Source organism: Heptranchias perlo, chromosome 20 (assembly GCF_035084215.1).
Source record: "Heptranchias perlo isolate sHepPer1 chromosome 20, sHepPer1.hap1, whole genome shotgun sequence".
In the NCBI taxonomy this organism is placed as follows: Eukaryota; Metazoa; Chordata; class Chondrichthyes; order Hexanchiformes; family Hexanchidae; genus Heptranchias; species Heptranchias perlo.
The window spans coordinates 44,188,793-44,208,916 of record NC_090344.1 but is presented as its reverse complement, the minus strand read 5'-3'; the positions used below and the strand labels follow the sequence as shown (position 1 = coordinate 44,208,916).

The 20,124-nt window shown below is 43.7% G+C and overlaps 1 protein-coding gene across 39 annotated transcripts in view; it reads right to left on the bottom strand.

The window, feature by feature from the left end:
* Positions 1 to 20,124, bottom strand: part of LOC137335779 (calcium/calmodulin-dependent protein kinase type II subunit beta) — a 233,461-nt gene that overhangs the window by 74,638 nt on the left and 138,699 nt on the right. For 22 of the 39 annotated variants that reach the window (XM_068001138.1, XM_068001148.1, XM_068001155.1 and 19 more), the window contains 6 exons: positions 16,209 to 16,292; positions 14,652 to 14,746; positions 12,251 to 12,373; positions 8,159 to 8,242; positions 4,953 to 4,995; positions 4,321 to 4,392 (listed from right to left, as the gene is read on the bottom strand). In XM_068001138.1, coding sequence (XP_067857239.1) covers positions 4,321 to 4,392; positions 4,953 to 4,995; positions 8,159 to 8,242; positions 12,251 to 12,373; positions 14,652 to 14,746; positions 16,209 to 16,292 — 501 coding nt within the window. The remainder of the gene's footprint in view (positions 1 to 4,320; positions 4,393 to 4,952; positions 4,996 to 8,158; positions 8,243 to 12,250; positions 12,374 to 14,651; positions 14,747 to 16,208; positions 16,293 to 20,124) is intronic. The other 17 variants (XM_068001142.1, XM_068001162.1, XM_068001153.1 and 14 more) reach the window with 1 other exon arrangement.

Sequence of the window (20,124 nt, the reverse complement as noted above, 5' to 3'; positions counted from 1 at the left end):
TGAATGTGTTTAAACTGAGGTGATAACAGTAAAAGGGAGAGCAAAGAGAGAGCGAGGTTAGGGCAAAAACAAATCAACATTAGCAGAATAAGAACGGAGCTTGTTGGAACTGCAAAGAAACCTTCATGGGAGCCCTCCTTACCTTGCAATAATTAGAGGTAGAGTCAAGGAGACAGAAGGATCAAAAGAGAAAGACAAGAAATTAAATCAGATAGTGGCCGGTTTTCAGCACTTCCACAGTGCTCAATGAGTCTTGGGTCTCCATGTTCCCATGGTTACGACTATCCGCCTATAGCATTACTTTTAACGCAGTTGGATCATTACATCAGCCCTGTTTACAACTGTCCCTTGGTCACCACGCTCAAGGCAAGTAAAACTTACAACTCTTGGCAGCTCTCGGAGAGAAATATTCCTCTGAGTCAACATTTCCTGACTGGACATTTCTCCAGGGCATATGCCCTAATAAGCAGTGTCTGAGAGCACAATCGGGCAAACTATACCAACCCTATGCACCAGTGCCTAGAATACAAAGGATTCTCACGCCCCTTTAAACAAGGGTCTAAAAGTCTTCCATTTGTTTGGGAGAATAGTGAATGATACCAGATTAGATTAATTTACTTCTGTCATTTTTGTTAAGGACTGCTCTGAATAGTGAAGAATTAAGAAGTAAAATGGTCTCTAACTCCGATGCTGCAACTGTTCGCTGACGGGGGCGGGGAGGGGCCTCCATTGTCCTGGTGACACAATGACCAGATGGACCAAAGTGCTGCACCACTGAGTGTCTGCAAGCTTGTGGTTGTGATTTCCTCCTATGATCAGGTGTTGATCCAACTGGATTGTTGGGGTTGTGGCCGGGGGGGATCTTGATCTGAGTTGGATCATTGTGGGGAGGGAGATGCTGATATCATTTAGTTTGTTGGAAGTCGGGGCAGGGGGAGAAGGGATTTGGATTTTTGAGGGATGGAGGGGGCTATCCCAGTTAGATTATTGAGGTATGGAGGGGTGTATCCCAGTTGGATTATTGAGGGATGGAGGGGAGGGTATCTCAGTGAGATGAGTGAGGGGGGGTATCGCAGTTAGATTATTGAGGGATTGAGGGGGGTATCCCAGTTAGATTATTGAGGGATGGAGGGGGTATCCTAGTTAGATTATTGAGGGATTAAGGGGGTATCCCAGTTGGATTGTTGAGGGATTGAGGGGGATATCGCAGTGGGATTATTGAAGGATTGAGGGGGGTATCCCAGTTCGATTGTTGAGGAATTGAGGGGGGGTATCCCAGTTAGATTATTGAGGGATTGAGGAGGGGCATCCCAGTTGGATTGTTGAAAGGGGGAGAAAAATCCATTCACATTAAATGCAGACTGCTCTTGTTCACTTCTTGGTGACCGAGCAAAGACGCAGGTCACTTGCTGCCCCGAGAGGAAAATGCTCAGGTGTGATTTCTGGGTGATCTTAGACTAGTTTCTTGGCACTGTGTGCAACATAGCTCCCTCAACCAAAGCACAATCTTTATCTGAAGCAGTGTGCTGTCTCCATTTAAACCTTTGTAAACAATTTTACAACACCAAGTTATAGTCCAGCAATTTTATTTTAAATTCACAAGCTTTCGGAGGCTACCTCCTTCCTCAGGTGAACGACATCCATTTAAACCATTCAACAGCAGAATAGCCATTTCAAAGATATTTCATCCTCAACCCCTCCAGCGCAAGTGACCTTGTAAAGAGGGCTTACGTATGATCTTGCCACTACACAAGTGTCTCACCCCGATGCCATCAGAAGATTGCGATAGGAAGAAATAACCTCATAACACACATCAAATCAGAGCAAGCAGGCCCATTCTTGCATGCACATATGGCTGTTTTTGGCATGCAGCATTCACTTTTCAAAAGTGCAAGTACAGAAACAAGATCACAAACAGAGTCGGTGAGGTAGAAACACATCTCTATTCCCTCTGAGCACACCTTCTTCTCCCACTCCCCAAAATTATTTCCCCTGACCTACTCTCCCGCCCCCCACCTCCCCCCCACCATCTCGCCTTGCAAAGAAGGCCATACAATCTTGGCTGTACATTTCACCATTACAGCTGCCTCAGTGACTCTATAACCACGAGCTGTAACTCAGACTGGCCAGTTGTCATTGTTAGCGTAACTGGTTAAGGATAACCAAACCAGTTTGGATTTGACATGGTCCTTCAAAGACTAGGTAACAATTGGGAATTCTAGTATCAGGCTGCTTTTGCTGCCTACTGAATAGTTGATAATGTCCAAGAGTGCACTGCTGAAATGAGGTTTGATAACAAAATCTTTGGCTCTTAGGCTAAATATTGTTGAAGTCTACTCTGCATGTCTCGCATCGTGAGCGTTTATCTGCAGGAGTCTCTTACTGCGAGCAGAAATTTTGTGACATTTGATGGGTCATTTATTCTGGATGAATTTGATAACTCTTGATATTCAGCAGAGGTTGATTTAGTAGTTATTTCAGTCCAGTATTTCAAACAATCATAAAATGATACAGCACAGGAGGCCACTCAGCCCATCATGCCTGTGCTGGCTCTTTGAAAGAGCTTATGCAATTAGTCTCACCCCCCTGCCCTTTCCCCCTAAGCCCTGCAATTTTTTCCCCTTCAAGTATTTATTCAATTTCCTTTTGAAAGTTACTACTGAATCTGCTTCCATCACCCTTTCAGGCAGTGCATTCCAGATCATAACAACTCATTTGACTACTGTTGTATTGCTTTTGCAATTGAAAATCATTCTCATACTATACTGACACTACATTATCATCTCCAGGGCGAGCAAATACTGACGCCCCCCCTCCCCCTCACGAAAAATTTCCTTCCTGGAGGCGTGACTCGTGTAGAATTTGTATCCACAGCCGCCATTCTAAATCTGAGAGACTGAGTGTCAGCAGGCCGATCCAGCTTGGTGACGCCCAAGCCCAATGCTACCCTCACTCAATGTCCACACTGAAACACTTCCCCCAATTGGGCTCAGGAGCCGAGGCTCACCATTCACCTCCTTTGCCGAGGGTTGAAGAAGTCAATTTTAACACCTTCATCGCTGTCCCAGCTGAGGTCAGATTACTTACTCATTGTGGACAAGGGATTCCACGGGGTGGGATTTCTGGTCTGTATGACTCAGTAACACATCAAATGGTGCACTTATCCATTGAACCAAGGGAGAGTGCAAGAGTTTCAGAGTGTTCTTTTGATCAGATATCCAGCATTTTGAATCTCCTAGCCAGAAAAACGTGCTCGGTACGTATCCAGACACGTGTGGGACAAGCAGCATTCCAGCCTCAGGCCTGGCCCTTGAATGAAGTTTAACACCAAACGCGTCCGGATATCTACGGCAAGTCTTTCCTTTCCCCCTAACATTGTACTGTTGCTCTTTGAGAAATTAAGTAGGAGACGAGCTCCCCAGAGGCCAAGTCCAAGGACATGCCAACACCAAACACTCTTGTTCAGCCTTCATGATTATTTGGCTGCAAATGCACATTTAAACCGAGGAAACCAAACTCATTTTGCAACGAGTAAAAACTCACACCTGACTTGTCTCAGTAACAGAAGTCTGATATTACTGATCAGGCTACAGTAATAACGCTAACAACGGTGTACATAAAACATTCCAAAGGTGCGCAAGACAGACGCGTTCACAATGGGCAGCACCAAATAAGATAGACACTTATGGAGGGCTGGTGAGATCCAAAAACATGTAAACCAAAATGACTGCAGCAAATGGACGTTACAACCTAGATGGTACCACACAGTACACAACCATTTCAACGGCAAGTTTTTGGAATTATATGTCAAGACGTAAACTCAATGGAGTTGGCACAGGCCATCAGCTGAACCAACCGAGAACTTGCTGACTTTCTGAGTTCTAACTGTACGGAAGTGCCTTTGGAGTAGAAGTTTACTGGGATCAACTTGAGCCCCTCATGGAAAGAATTCATTAAGAATTGAAAAAACAAATGTTCAGATTGAAGTGTGTTTTTGTCCAAAAGAGTAGGTTAAGTTGTGTGGCACCACGAGCAACTCAAAGGTTGGTCCCAAAGACTACGTCATTCACAAATTATCTAATTCAAATTGGTCCCCATTTGGCTAAAGTGCCTTTAATGGACGTTCCCAAACTGACTTCTGATAGTCTTCACGTTAAAAAAAATTACCCAAAGCCTCTCCTTGCTGCCCAGCCAGTTAAAATGGGATAGAAATATCCAGACAACAGATACATGAGGATAGGGTACAATCACAAGGTATGAAAGCAGAGCGTTATATCTGAGCATGCCCTCCACCTGAAGTGTCTGCCCGCACACGTCTACCTTGTTCAACGAGACCAACAGTCGCGCTGGCGGCAGTTGTCATTGTAGCTGGCGCAGTGGTCTGTCTGCCCACTGTTGGCAGGAATAAAAAGAAAGCAAGCAATGTCAGCAAAACACAGTCAGCACTGCTTGACCACACACCAAATTCACTCAAGGCTGCAGAATTCTGATGCACATGTGTATGAACTCCTCTAGAATTCTGATGCACATCTGTCTGGTCAGTTGAACTTTTCTTACATTAAAAAACACCGCACGGCGTCAAACTTGCTGCAAATTCAGCAAGACTCAGTTATGTCTTCGACCCATATTTGTGATTTGTGCCAGTTGTGACATATTCTGTAGGGTTATCCTGAGGCAGCTATTTTTTGCCTCATGTAGAAACCAATTGCTTGATGGGTTATCAGGCTACAAACTACCAAATTCATATCACACGCATCTCTGCTCCTTATTTCGCAACAAAGCTTCACATCTTAAAAACCACATCAGTTTTAAATTTGATAAAATGAATCGGTGGGATGCCAAAAGCTTCGACAGCCTGCAATTCACTCGTACGCCAGAGTACCAATCGCCGTCTGACCGTGGCTGTAGTGAGGGAATTGGCTGTTTTGAGAAGGGGTTTACGTTAAACCTACCTGAGAAGTTCCGTGTTGCTAACATAGTGGTAAGAATGGCACCCTAAAGGGGAAAGAAGGAAAATGTTAGCCAAGGTAAGCAATTTAAATATCAATAAACAGCACAGAAAGGTACTCGGGTAAGCATGATCATGTTTAAGCAGGTCTTCCTTTCCAAGTCCTGTTCAGTTATAACGGCCAAAATCTGTTTAAATTGAACAAAAGGAGAAAAAAAAGAGGATCAACAAACTTGTATTTATGTAGCATCTTTCACGACCTCAGGACATCCCAAAGTGCTTCACAGCCAACGAAGTACTTTTGAAAATGTAGTCACTATTGTAATGTAAGAAACGCAGCAGCCAATTTTGTACACAAACAGCAATGTGATTGTGATCAGATCATCTGTTTTAGTGATGTTGGTTGAGGGATAAACCTTGGTCAGAACACTGGGGAGAACTCCCCTGCTCTTCCTCAAATAGTGCCATGGGATCTTCTACGTCCACCTGAGAGGGCAGACGGGGCCGAAAGACAGGATCTCCAACAGCGCAGCACTCCCTTGGTACTGTACTGGGAGTGTCAGCCTAGAATGCGTGCTCAAGACTCTGGAATGGAGCTTGAACCCACAATCTTCTGACTCAGAGGCGAGAGTGCTACCAATGAGCCAAGGCTGACTCCTGAACTTGGGTTTAGAATTAGCAGCAATAGACTGATGCTATCAGGTCTAGTAAATAATGGTCTCTTATTTATTCAACACCCATTAAGGCATTAGGAAATGGGGGCAAACTTAGGTCATACTGTTTCTTGATGTGGTACAGCAATGCACTAAACCTCTGGGGCCGCCTCAAGTTGAACTTTTATCCCAATTAACGGTCTTTCCAAAATACCTATACATCACCCACATGACAGCGAGTGCATTTCGAAGCAATTCATGGTGCATGAAGCACTTGGACAGATACGAGAAGGCATTGTGTAAATGCAATCTCTCTTCAATGTTTTTTTGGTCTGACGTGTACAAATGAGTTTCCGTATTTTGTGTAAAATGTTTCTGAAGTACTGTGCAATTATTGAAATGTATAAACTTAAAAAATGGCTAAATTTACAGTCCTCTTGGATGTGCCCCAAATAACAATCTTACTTCGATTGTGAGTGTCTGTGACGTCTTCACGTATCTATTTTCATCTGAGCTCTCGTGTCACAGAAATCTATTTTTACTCTGATTCATATTCATGGTGTCATCTGGTGTCAGTCTTGGCTCACTGGTAACACTCTCGCCTCAGAGTCAGGTGGTCACGGGTTCAAGTCCCCCTCCAGAGACTTGAGCACATAATCTAGGCTGACACTCCCAGTGCAGTACTCAGGGAGTGCTGCATTGTCGAAGGTGCCATCTTTCGGATGTTAAACTGAGGCCCCGTCTGCCCTCTCACGTAGATGTTAATGATCTTACGGCGCTGTTTGAAGAAGAGCAGGGCAGTTCTCCCGATCTCCTGGCCAATGGTTATCTCTTAACCAACACCGAAAACAGATTATCTGGTCATTATCGCATTGCTGTTCACAGGAGCTTGCTGTGTGCAAATTGGCTGCCGTGTTTCCGACATTGCAACAGTACTTCATTGGCTGTAAAGGGCTTTGGGACATCCTGAGGTTGTGAAAGGCGCTATATAAATGCAAATTCTTTCTTTTTAGTCATACTGCACTACTGTACATTGATTCAGGGTATACAGTACATGATAGTCTAACATGGTGCTGTATATTAAGTGTGGTTTGCCGAAAACCTTTCCAACTCGCCTTGCTAAGTGCCAACTCAACCTGATTTTTTGCCACGTGTACTCAATTAAAAAAAAAATTATTTATAGAATGTGGGCGTCGCTGGCAAGGCCAGCATTTATTGCCCATCCCTCATTGCCCTTGAGAAGGTGTTGGTGAGCCACCTTCTTGACAACTGGGTGCCTTGCTTGGCCATTTCAGAGGGCTATTAAGAATCAACCACATTGCTGTGGGACATTGTTATAGAGTCACATATAGGCCAGACCGGGTAAGGACAGCAGGTTTCCTTCCCTTAAGGGCACTAGTGAACCAGATGGGTTTTTACAACAATCCGGTAGGTTCATGGTTATCATTACTGATACTAGCTTTTTATTCAAGATTTTATTTAATTAACTGAATTTAAATTCCCCAGCTGCCATGGTGGGATTTTAACTCATGTCTCTGGATTATTAGTCCAGGCCTCTGGATTACGAATCCAATAACGTAACCACGAAGCTACCGTACCCATAATTTGTTTGGTGGTGTCTTGGCCTCACCGTATCATTCTCAGTAATTTTATTCAGTTGAGTAGTTTAACCTGGGCCCCAACAATATGAAGCCTGTGATTGTTACATCAGTTTGTCAATGGTGGGACACAAAAACAGACTAGATTTTGGAGGAATTTTCTCCGAGTGTGTGATTTTTGTTTTTTCAGGTTGGACTATTATCCGTGAAGATTCAACCACATCAGCTCAGCAGAGGAGAGGGGATATGCTTGCCGCCACTTCAGTGGGCTGCGGTTGAGAATTTGCTGTGTTCTACTCACATAACACTAGTCACCGCACTTCAAGAGTAATTCGTTGTAACTCCAAGTGGGTTGAGAGGCTTCCGAGAGACGATATTTCAGAACTAAAAGGGTCAGAGTTCTGGGAAGGGGTTAGTTACTACGGGCATTTGCTCTTGAGAAGTCTGAGGGTGATTTGTTAGAAGTATTTAAAATTGGAGATGTGAAGAATATGGATACGGAGAAGTTTTTCTGTTGTATAAGAACTTGAACAACAGGACACTTTAGTTTCACATTGAGGTAGGCAACAAAAAAGGAAGTTCAGGCAATTTGTTTTCAGTAAAAGGGTGAGAAAGACCATCAGCTAGGTGGCCAAACAAGGAATTGTGACAGGGTTCAAAAAAAAGGGGACTGGACAAGTTCCTCATCATAAACAGGACTGAGGGTTATTAGACTTAAGAGATTCATCGAGGTAATCTTGTGGGAAGGGGAGTGGACCAATAATCTGGTCTGGAAACTCTGCAATAGGGCAAGTCTACTTTTCAAGTTCAGATCCAAGGGAGGGAAAAGAAATCTGAACATTCTGAAATCTCTGTTCATCAGACTCAATGCACCATCAATTTTATGAACTGGATACAAGCTGCATGAGAAACGTTGACACAGGCTCCACTGCACTGATTGTAATAAAAGTCTTCCTTACCTTGAGTTTTCGCCTGGCATTGAATTTCTTCAAACATTCCACAGTCTCTTGGCGATGCATCATAGATGCAACAGTGGATCGTTGCTGAAAATGAACAAAACAGTTAACTTTACTGAGATATTTTTTGGAAGCCCAACTCTTGTTTCCATATAATTTTGGTTTACTGTGAACACATTTTCCCATTCGTTCCCCACCCCACTAAAAAAAACAAGGATGGTTTAAGTACTGTTTCTCCTTTGACCAGCTATATCATACTTCCTTGCAGTGTGAACTCGGCATCATCAGAATGTGCTACTCCACTTCTTCATATCCCTTCCAATCCGATACACCTCATAACTACCACAGACACAGGAGTTACATGGGGAACAATCCTCACTAAATATAATAAATGGAAGCAATGTGCCCAGGCAAAATCTATCAAACACCTCACAATTGTTATTGAGGCGAATAAGTCCAATCAACTTTCGGTTGTAAACATTTCACGGGACGTGAACTTTACACCTTCTAAGTTTCAGTACTAGCAAATACAATATTGTTTTTAGGAACATAGGAACAGGAGTAGGCCATTCAGTCCCTCATGTCTGCTCCGCCATTTGATAAGATCATGGCTGATCTGTGATCTAACTCCATATACCTGCCTTTGGCCCATATCCCTTAATACCTTTGGTTGCCAAAAAGCTATCTATCTCAGATTTAAATTTAGCAATTGAGCTAGTATCAATTGCCTTTTGCGGAAGAGAGTTCCAAACTTCTACCACCCTTTGTGTGTAGAAATGTTTTCGAATCTCACTCCTGAAAGGTCTGGCTCTAATTTTTAGACTGTGCCCCCTACTCCTAGAATCCCCAACCAGCGGAAATAGTTTCTCTCTATCCACCCTATCTGTTCCCCTTAATATCTTATAAACTTTGATCAGATCACCCCTTAACCTTCGAAACTCCAGAGAATACAACCCCAATTTGTGTAATCTCTCTTCGTAACTTAACCCTTGAAGTCCGGGTATCATTCTAGTAAACCTACGCTGCACTCCCTCCAAGGCCAATATGTCCTTCCGAAGATGCGGTGCCCAGAACTGCTCACAGTACTCCAGGTGCGGTCTAAACAGGGTTTTGTACAGCTGCAGCATCACTTCTGCCGCCTTGTACTCTCGTCCTCTAGATATAAAGGCCAGCATTCCATTAGCCTTATTGATTATTTTCTGCACCTGTTCATGACACTTCAATGATCGATGTACCTGTACCCCGAGGTCCCTTTGGACATCCACTGTTTTTAACTTTTTAACCATTTAGAAAGTACCCTGTTCTATCCTTTTTTGATCCAAAGTGGATGACCTCATGTTTGTCTACATTGAATTCCATTTGCCACAGTTTTGCCCATTCACCGAATCTATCAATATCGCTTTGTAATTTTACGTTTTCATCTACACTGCTTACAATGCCACCAATCTTTGTGTCATCGGCAAACTTAGATATGAGACTTTCTATGCCTTCATCTAAGTCGTTCATAAATATTGTGAATAATTGAGACCCCAAGACAGATCCCTGCGGGACTCCACTCGTCACATCCTGCCAATGTGAGTACTTACCCATTATCCCTACTCTCTGTCGCCTTTCGTTCTGCCAACTTCCTATCCAAGTCCGTACTTTTCCCTCGATTCCATGGGCTTCTATCTTAGCTAACAGTCTCTTATGTGGGACCTTATCAAATGCCTTCAGGAAGTTCATATAAATAACATCCATCGACACTCCCCTGTCCACTACTTTAGTCACCTCTTCAAAAAATTCAATCAGGTTTGTCAGGCACGACCTACCTTTCACAAATCCATGCTGGCTCTCTCTGATTAACTGAAAATTCTCGAGGTGTTCAGTCACCCTATCCTTAATTATAGACTCCAGCATTTTCCCCACAACAGATGTTAGGCTGACTGGTCTATAATTCCCTGGTTTCCCTCTCTCTCCTTTCTTAAAAAGCGGAGTGACATGTGCAATTTTCCAATCTGGAGGGACAGTTCGTGAATCCAGAGAACTTTGAAAGATTATAGTTAGGGCATCTGCAATGTGCTCACCTACTTCCTTTAAAATTCTGGTATGGAAACCATCTGGTCCTGGGGATTTGTTACTCTTAAGTGCTATTATTTTCTTCATTACTGTTGTTTTACTTATGTTAATTTTATCGAGTCCCTGTCCCCGATTCAATATTAGTTTTCTTGGGATTTCTTTCATGCTATCCTCTTTTTCTACTGTAAATACTGATGCAAAGTAATTGTTCAACTTGTCCGCCATTTCCCCATTGTCAATGACAATATCCCCACTTTCACTTTTTAAGGGGCCAACACTGCTCCTGACCACCCTCTTTTTCCTAATGTAACTATAAAAGTTCTTCGTATTGGTTTTGATATCCCTTGCAAGTTTCTTTTCATACTCTCTTTTTGTAGCTCTTACTATCTGTTTTGTGACCCTTTGTTGATCTTTGTATCTTTCCCATTCGCCAGGATCTGTGCCATTTTTTGCCTTTTTGTATGCCCTTGCCTTATGTCTTATACTGTCCCTTACCTCTTTAGTTGTCCATGGCTGTTTCTTTTGGCAAGTAGAGTTCTTGCCCCCTCAGGGGTATAAACCGATTCTGTATCACGTTAAATGTTTCTTTAAACATTTCCCACTGATCATCAGTCGTTTTACCCATTAACAGATTTGCTCAGTTTACTGTGGACAGTCTCTGTCTCATCCCATTGAAGTCGGCCTTACCCAAGTCTAGAATCTTAGCAGCTGACTCACTTTTTTCCCTTTCAAACACTACATTGAACTCGATCATGTTATGATTGCTATTGGATAAATGTTCGCGTACAGTTAAGCCGTTAACTAAATCTGGTTCATTACTCATTACTAAATCTAGTATGGCTTGCCCCCTTGTTGCCTCTAGGACGTACTGCTGTAGAAAACTATCCCGGACACACTCAAGAAAATCACTACCTTTCTGACAGTTGCTACTCTGCTTTTCCCAATCTATGTGAAGGTTAAAGTCCCCCATTAAGACCACTATGCCTTTGTTACACGCTTGTCTAATCTCTGCATTTGTACAATCTAGCACTTCAGAGCTGCTGCCAGGGGTCCGAAACACAACTCCCACTATAGATCCTTTCCTGTTTCTTAATTCAATCCATAAGGTCTCTGTTGGCTGCTTACCTCTCGTTATATCCTCCTTTATCATTGAAGTGATTTCATCTCTAATCATTAAGGCTACTCCTCCCCCTCTTCCATTTTCCCTATCTCTCCTGTAGATCTTATAACCCGGTTTATTTAGTTCCCAATCCTGACCATCCTGCAGCCATGTTTCAGTAATAGCTATCATGTCATACCCTCCAATTTGAATTTGAACCTGTAGTTCATTTAATTTATTCCCGATACTCTGTGCATTTGTATATAAAACTCTTAGTTGGGCCACACACCCTAGCCTGACCTTCAGCTTTGATGCTGGGTTAATTGCCTTACGCCTTCTAGTTTTCACTTTATCTGTAGTGTCTAAAGTACACTTTCTTTCTGCTGCTCTATGCTTTTCCCTTTCACTTGTTCTTGAACAACTGTTTGTACTATTTGAATTGTAAATTTCCCCTGGGTCTTCCCCTCTCTTGCTGCTCTCAACTTTACTCCCTTCTGACTCCCTGCTCAGGTTCCCATCCCCCTGCCACTCTAGTTTAAACCTTCCCCAACAGCACTAGCAAACACCCCCGCGACAACATTGGTCCCGGTCCTGCTCGGGTGTAACAAGTCCCGCTTGTACAGGTCACACCTTCCCCAGAACCGGTCCCAATGTCCCAGGAATCTAAATCCCTCCCTCCTACACCATCCCTGCAGCCACGCATTCATCCGGTCTATTCTCCTGTTCCTATGCTCACTAGCACATGGCACTGGTAGTAATCCTGAGATCACTACCTTTGAAGTCCTGCTTTTTAATTTATCTCCTAACTCCTTAAATTCACCTTGCAGGACCTTATAAACTAAAACATGTTTTAATTGAGCAATAGGTTTCCAGATGATGGTGATAAGGAAGAGAAGGTTGAAGCTTCTCCTGAGAGACGTTGGTAGGTGAAGACTTACGCAGACCCAGGGGTGTTTCAGTGCCTCAGTGGCAGTAATACGTTTGGCAGGGTTAATAGTCAGCATTTGGTTGATCAGGTTCTTGGCCTCTGGTGTAACTGTGTCCCACTCAGGGGAAGGAAACTAGGAGGGAAAGAAACACAGAGGTAGAGTAGGCAGAGAACTTACAAATAATAGCGCGTATCTTACACACAAGTTAATAAAATCTTATTCTGTCCACATTTGTTTCCTTATTTACTTATGTCAATGGGGGAGGAGTATTCCTCCCTTGGTTAGCACTGGGTGTTCATTTCTATAGTTTAATTTCTAATTTAAAATAAATGGATTGAAAAAGTATTTTAAAAGGACTGCCACAGGAAATGAGCTACCCTGAGAGCAATCACAACATCAAACCCAACAGTGAAAGAGATGATTCCCTTCAGCAGATAATGACTTATGTTTCTGCATTACACTGAATGGCCACTTGTCAAAGCAGGAGAAATAGGAAACGCAGAAAGTAAATAAAATGTGCTTTATTTTTGTTAACTATCTGTATAATGCACTATTGGAAAGACGTGAATTACTTGGGAAAGTCTTTCACTTACACCTAGTGATGTTACTGACGATGGCTCTCGGATCGCTGCTCAGTGACGTTAAAAAGGGCTGAAGTTGTTTATTTCTCTGTTGTAAGTTGCAAAAACTGATTTCACTGCAGCCTCTCAAGACATCCCTATACCCAGATAAATGGAACCAAGGCTGTTGCTGTAAGTAACTAATAAATGAAGAGCTCTTGCTGGCCAAATTACACTCATTCCATCAACAAGTTAATTTAGAAGTAGATCCTATTGAATCAGGGCCCAGACCCACACATTGTCAATTATCCAATGACCAGCCATGGCAGAAGGGGGAGATCAACGGGATCTCCTTTGGGTTGAGATGGCTCCAATAGCCCGGCAATGGGAACAAATTAGCCCCCTGTGGAAGAACTTGATCTAGCAAGGTGGTCCACAGTAGTCCAAGGCATTGCTGATGATTGAGCAATCAACACAGGCTCATTGATGGGAGCTGGACAGTTGAGCTGTCACTGGGGGACTGGGAATCTTCCCACTTAAGCTCCAGACAATGTTTCAGCCATTGCCCCTGGGTGGATCTAGCTGGAAAAGCAGTTGGAAGCTCATCAGAGCTCTTCGGTGGCAAGATGTGCAAGTTGAACACAGTTGAGTTCAAGCGGTCATCTTCTGCGCACTTAGGGGGATCCAAGCGTGCTTCAAGGCCTGCAATGCGGGGAAAGGGTACAATTCAGGTCCATGTTTGGGGCAGTGGTGCTGACTTTACCAGTGCGGAGTCTGGCACCCTACTGTTTATTGCTTTGAGAGGGGCTGGGTAACATCCAGACCATTCCATTAAAACAAGACAGTTGAGAGGTGCGATTTAAACGTTTGATGAAAAGGAATCAGGAATTGGGTACCGTGCTGGTCAGACCAAGGTTCTTGGCTCTTGCCTATCTGCGGCTGTGTTCTCTGGGCTTATGTGAGTGTACCATGTACCTATGGGGAGAGAGTGTGCACTTCTAACGAGGAGGATTTCTCTGAGGCAAGGCAGTATTTATTGCCCATAGTGTGGGACTGGAGTCACATGTAGGCCTGTTGGATTTTTACAGCACAAATGACCAGATTTGCAGTTGAATTGCACAACTTGCCATGGTGGGATTTAGGTTGTTAGTTGAGTCCCATATCCACTAAGCTACCGTATCCACAGAGGCTCTCAAACAAGGTGATGGGCTGCTGAGCTTGGTCAAAACAAATCTTTTTCCAAATACCATTTTTGCTCTTTGATCTGTGTAAGGCAAGGCATCAAAAGGAGCCTTAAGATCAGGACTGCTGCTAAATCATCAACTTGTCCTTCTTTTGTCTGTACCTAGTCATCCTGGGGAAGTGTTTTTGTTCTATCCAGGAGTGCCGATATTCTCAGGGGAAACTGGCTTGAAGAATTTAATGGGCTGGAGGCTGTGGGGGGAGTTGAATTAACAAACACACAGTTTAAATGAAACCAGTGCTGCTCTGCCGGGTAACCAGCTCCTTTGCACAGTCAGCCTGCCGTTCCAATCCCCTCGATGATGTCAATAGCACGCACTGAAGCAAAAAGAAAGAAAAACACACCGTTCTTGTGCGTGCCTCTCAGCCTGCAAGACGGGGAAAGGGTACAATTCAGGTGCATGGTCGGGGCAGGGGTGCTGACTTTGCCAGCTTGGAGTCTGGCACTCGACTGTTTATTGCTGTCAGAAAGGCTGGCTAATGTCAGGACCTTCCCATAAAGGAGGACAGTTGAGAGGCGTGACTGTAAACGTTTGATGAAAAGGAATTAGGAAGGTGTTTCTTTTAGGTATCATGCTGGTCAAACTAAGTTGCTTTCATGTACGTACATCATAAGCGCCAGCCTTGATCTGCTGATAGAGCTTGTGCTGGTCTTCATCCCAGAAGGGTGGGTAGCCAACGAGTAAGATATAGAGAATGACTCCTGCAATGTAAAACAAGTGCACAAACAGGCAAACACATTTCAATCAAAGAGCAGCTCTCGACTTTTCATACAAGGATTAAATCAAACCTAAATATTTAACCCTGAGAAGTATGAATGGTCATTTGCAGCTTCAACAGATGTACATTTTCATTTCTAAAACCCAAATACAATTTAGGTGTTGTTCTTGCCTTCCATCGCAATCAGACAGAATACATTTCCTCTAATTTTATTTTATTTTGTTGCCATTTTATTGGAAGGAACATGGGCCTTGGTAATCTGATGAGTGTTTGGGTGGAGCTGAGCACAAGCTTTGTGTAAAAGTATGTTTGGTTGTGCTCTGTGCTCTCTGCTCCCATGTTAAGATCACCGCATCTTCCTGTCTGGAGGAACTTTATTGGACCTCATTACGCAAATAAAATGAAGTGGAATCACTCATGGGAGGAGAGGTTTCTCGATACATGCTTCCCGCAGGCAGTGCTCTGGCGGTGGTGTGCGTTCATATAACTGGCCCTTGCAGCCAGCTGTAGAAAGAGGGAGCAACATAATCGATCTAATGCACACTGGTTTTTGTGACCACATTTTTTACTGTGGGCAGAGATGGTATTTGAAGTCAATTTCGCTAGTTGAGGAGCTCAGGTGTGCAGACTGGTCCAGTGCTGGCTAGAAGACAGCGTTTGTTATAGAGGGGAGGAGAACATCAGATATGGGTAAATCAGCATTTTCCCCTTTTCAATACTCTTGGTGGTTCCTTTGGCCCATGGCTGTTTTCCCTATCCTGGTACAGAACTATCAGAATGGCACAGTCTGAGGGGGTGTTACGGCAGAAAAGTGACCACTGGAGGAGCTCTTTTCTTTAAGGGACAATGTCACATGTGATTTTCCTCCATGGCAATGGCAGCAAGTCTGTTTGGTAAATGGGAACTGAACACCATTCATTCAGAGAATGAGGAGGGCTCTACCCTTGGTAGCTGTGACACATTTCCCACAAGCTACAAACTGCAACACAAGATGGTACTTAAAACACCCTCCAATATTTCCCTCCTCTTTTTCAGCGAAAGTGTCTTGCTTCCATTCTCAACACCTCCCACATTAGCAGCCTGGCCGAGGTCAGGCACTCACCCCAAGTGAGCAGCTGCCAGGGTGAACCCTCTATCCCACTCCTAACAGTCCATGATACTGTTGCCCAACATGATGGGGTGGGCAGCTCATCAATCATATTGAAATGATACCCGGGTATAAGAATGGGCAGGGCCCCACACTGGCAACACCCTGGAGGGCTTCACGTTACCCACCCCCACCAGCCCAATTCCCAATGGACCGTTGACACTCTATGCCACTGGGTACCTGTCGTAAAACTTGCAAAGTTACTTTTCTCTGAACCAACTGGATAACCTCAATGCCCAGCTTTCAGCGCACATCAGTTTTAGTCAGCCAATATCTTTGTCTACGTCTCGTTACTTACCACATGCCCAGATATCCACCGGCTTCCCATAGGCTTCTTTTCGAAGTACTTCGGGAGAGAGGTAGCCAGGTGTGCCTGCAAAACCTGCAGATGATAAGAAACGTGCTGTCAACATTGTGATTTAGGTTTTTCTTTAGGAGAGAAATATACCCCCATCTCAAATATATGTTGTAGAAAGGACCGTAATAGATTGTAAGAAACTGTGGTGCGTCTATAGAGGGTCATGGGCATCAGTTCCCCCCACCCCCCCCCTACCCAAGGATTCAATCTATTCTTTTCCCTTGTACACCTCTGTGAAATCTTGTGTCAGTGACTGTTGGTCTCCACATCTCTTTCCTATTGGGTCTAGTGATCTCTATTTAGAAGCAATTTATCTTACTGCAGAAAAAAAAATCACAATTCAGTAAGTTGCTTGACGCTGGAATTACTATCTAATTGCAGGTTTGTTTTAAAAAAAAAATCATCTCCCCTTCTATTCTCGCTGCCCAGGTAAGCTGCACTTTGCCAGGCAGAAGGAACATAGGAACAGGAGTAGGCTATTCTATGTTCTTATGGAAATAGACAGTTTCCTAGAAGTAAAGGGAATTAGGGGGTTACGGGGAGCGGGCAGGAAATTGGACATGAAGCTGAGTTCGGATCGGTCAAGGCCCTGTGGGTGGCGGAGCGGGCCCAGGGGCCGAGTCCTGTTCCTACTTCTTGTGTTCTTTAGATTTGAGGTTAGGATCAGATCAGCCACGATCTTATTGAATGACGGAGCAGGATCGAGGGGCCGATTGGCCTGCTCCTCCTATTTCTTATGTTCTTATGTTCTGCCCCTCGAGCCAGTTCTGCTATTCAATGAGATCATGGCTGATCTGTATCTTAACTCCATTTACCCACCTTGGCTCCATAATCCCTCAACATCCTTGGCTTGCGAAAATCTATCAATCTTAGATTTAAAATTATTTACGGAGCTCGCATCAAACTGCTTTTTGTGGGCGTTCCACACTACTGCCAGTAAGCAGTGGTGAGAGATGCCAGGCCAGATGCCACTAATGCTACTGTTCTCCCGGGCCCATGGTGCATCTGATGGGGGATGTCAGTTTCCTGATGGCTTTGTATTCTCGTATTCTCTGTGAATCTGCATGGCCACAGAGAGGACGGGTTAGTGTTTGTATCCAATCCTTATGGTTTGGTCTGATTCTGTCTTGCCTTGCAGCTGAGGTTGGCCTGAGCAGCTCCTTTGAGTTTGGGCTGCTTGACCTTTAAGATCCTCAAAGCCAAATCAGAAATCATTCCCAAGTGAGTCCTTTTTCTTTTCTAATTGAGAAAGCTGAGGCCCACAGTGCAGGTGACCAAAGATGGAAAGAATAGGAGAGAAAACCAAATGAACGAGCTTGGCATTTAAAAAGCCTTGAGCTTGTCGGAAGAAGGGAAGCTGAGGGAGTGGAAAAGTTTCACAGTTTTGAGGTTCTGGAAAGAAATAAGTTAGAATAGGGGTCGGTATAGTGAGCCTTGATTTCAAACCATTTTTATTCATCAGAGCCCTCTCAATATATCTATTAAACCACTGGACAAAACCAAGTTTGTTTAATAGATTAATTAATATACTGGGGGTAATTTTAACCTAACCTGCCCGGTGGGAATCTGACAGGATCAGATCATTGACTTCAACGTGTGGCTAAGTGGGTAGCACTCTCTGAGTCAGAAGGTTGTGGGTTCAAGTCACACTCCAGGGACTTGAGCACAAAATCTAGACTGACACTCCCAGTGCAGTACTGAGGGAGTACTGCGCTGTCGAAGGTGCCGTCATTCGGATGAGACGTTAAACCGAGGCCCCGTCTGCCCTCTCAGGTGGACGTAAAAGATCCAATGGCACTATTCGAAGAAGAGCAGGGGCGTTCTCTCTGAGTCCTGGCCGATATTTATCCCTCAACACTGCAACAGATTATCTGGTCATCATCACATTGTTTGTGGAACCTTGCTGTGTGCAAATTGGCTGCTGCGTTTCCTACATTACAACAGTGACCACACTTCGAAAGTACTTCTATAAAGCACTATGTGACATCCTGAGGATGTGACAGGTGCTATGTACGTGCAAGTTCTTTCTTTCAATGGAAAGTAAATTGTGCAGCCGATCTGATCACTTCAGTTTCCCATAGGATAGGGTAAAATTACTCCAATTTAGACCTCTAATGGGTTATTGATGGTCTGTATTTACAGAATATCTAATAAGACACCCAGCTCACCAGGAGTACTGCTCTGTATATGTAACATGTGAGAAGTCATTGCAGGAAATGTGCTGGCTTCATTGGGATAGGCAAGAGTGGAACCAAGCAGGTGCAGTATGACAGTGCTGGACCGCGAGAGATGGACGGGTGGATTGGTTGGCCTACAGGGAGATCAAGGAGGGCTAAATTTCTACACCCAGTGTAACCATCCTCTGTGATTTTATTGGAGGATCTTTCTTGAAAAATAATGTTCATTGTATCATGTAGCTGAGAGACAGCATCCTCAGAGGATAAACCTGATTGTACGCAGGCACCATTCTAATACCAAAGCCCCATCATAAATCATTAAACTCAAAGAATAGGTTTGGCCGTGATATTAGTCAGATGAGCCTTGTTGACCTATCTCTCTTCCGTCTCAGATGAGTGGCACACAATATTTACCATCCACCAAAGCAAACATTTAATAATAACTTTGATGGATGTGTAAATGGTTTCACTGACATCCTGTATTGGATTGGCAAAATGCCCAAATTCTGATCACTTATGATTGAGGAGGAAAACCACAGAGATAAAATGATTCAAAAAACATCTGAACAGAACAGGATAAACTTGTCTACTTTTTTTTAAATTTCAAATTATTAAAGGGAGATTTTCTATCCTTGCTTTCCGTTATAACAGCCGCCTCGCTCCCGGCCCTCTGATATCGGGAGTTGTGTGGAAGCAGCGTGAGCTGGCTCATTCACTTCTTTCCTCTGAAGGAAGACGCATCCTCCTTCCATTTGATGCCCTCAAGACTAAGTCGTCGCTTTTCGGATTAACCATGGACTGGTACTGGCAGGGAGCCAATTGGACCTGGACCAACGAAGAGCCCATTTGAAGGCATAATCGAAATTGAAGGCTGAAAACCCACTTCAAAAACTGCACCCAGAAACTGAGTGAAATAAATGGGACGTGAACATCCAAACTTCTTGTTAAGGGGCTGTCATTTTGATTTTAATGGAGTTGTCACGTACCTTTCACTGCTGCTGAGACGATTATCAAACAAATAATTTCTCGTATTTAAAACCTGAGTCTCAGTTAACATTGCAGTGAAGGTCCTACGACATCCTTGCACCATGACTCCAAGTCAGATAGAGTGACTGGCTCATCATTGTTGAAGATGATGCTCAAATGTCAGAATTCAATGATGTTATTCATAATAAAACTTAATGTTAACATAAACATGTTTTAGATAAAATTAGGAAACCTTAAAATAGATAGGGCAGCTGGTCAGGATGATATCCGGCAGCTGGTCAGGATGATATCCACCAGAGGGTTCTCAGAGAGATGCGACAGGTGAAGGGCGAGCTCCTTGCCCATATCTTTAATGGCTTGCTGGATTCAGAGACTGTTCCCTGAGACTGGAAGGAGGCTAATGTAGTTCCAAACTTTAAAAATGGAGATAAGATGGACCCGGATAAGTATAAGCCCATTGGTTGGTAACAGGGAAGATGCTTGAAGGAATCATTAGGGATGCAGTGACTACTTAGACAGATATGGATATAGTAGGGACATCCAACACAGCTTCAAAAAAAGGGGGTCCCGTCTTACTAATTCGATTGTATTTTTTGAAGAAGTCGCCAAGGTAGTGGATGAGGGAAATGTGGTAGATATTGTCTACCTAGACTTCCAAAAAGCTTTTGATAAGGTACCACACAAGAGGGTTC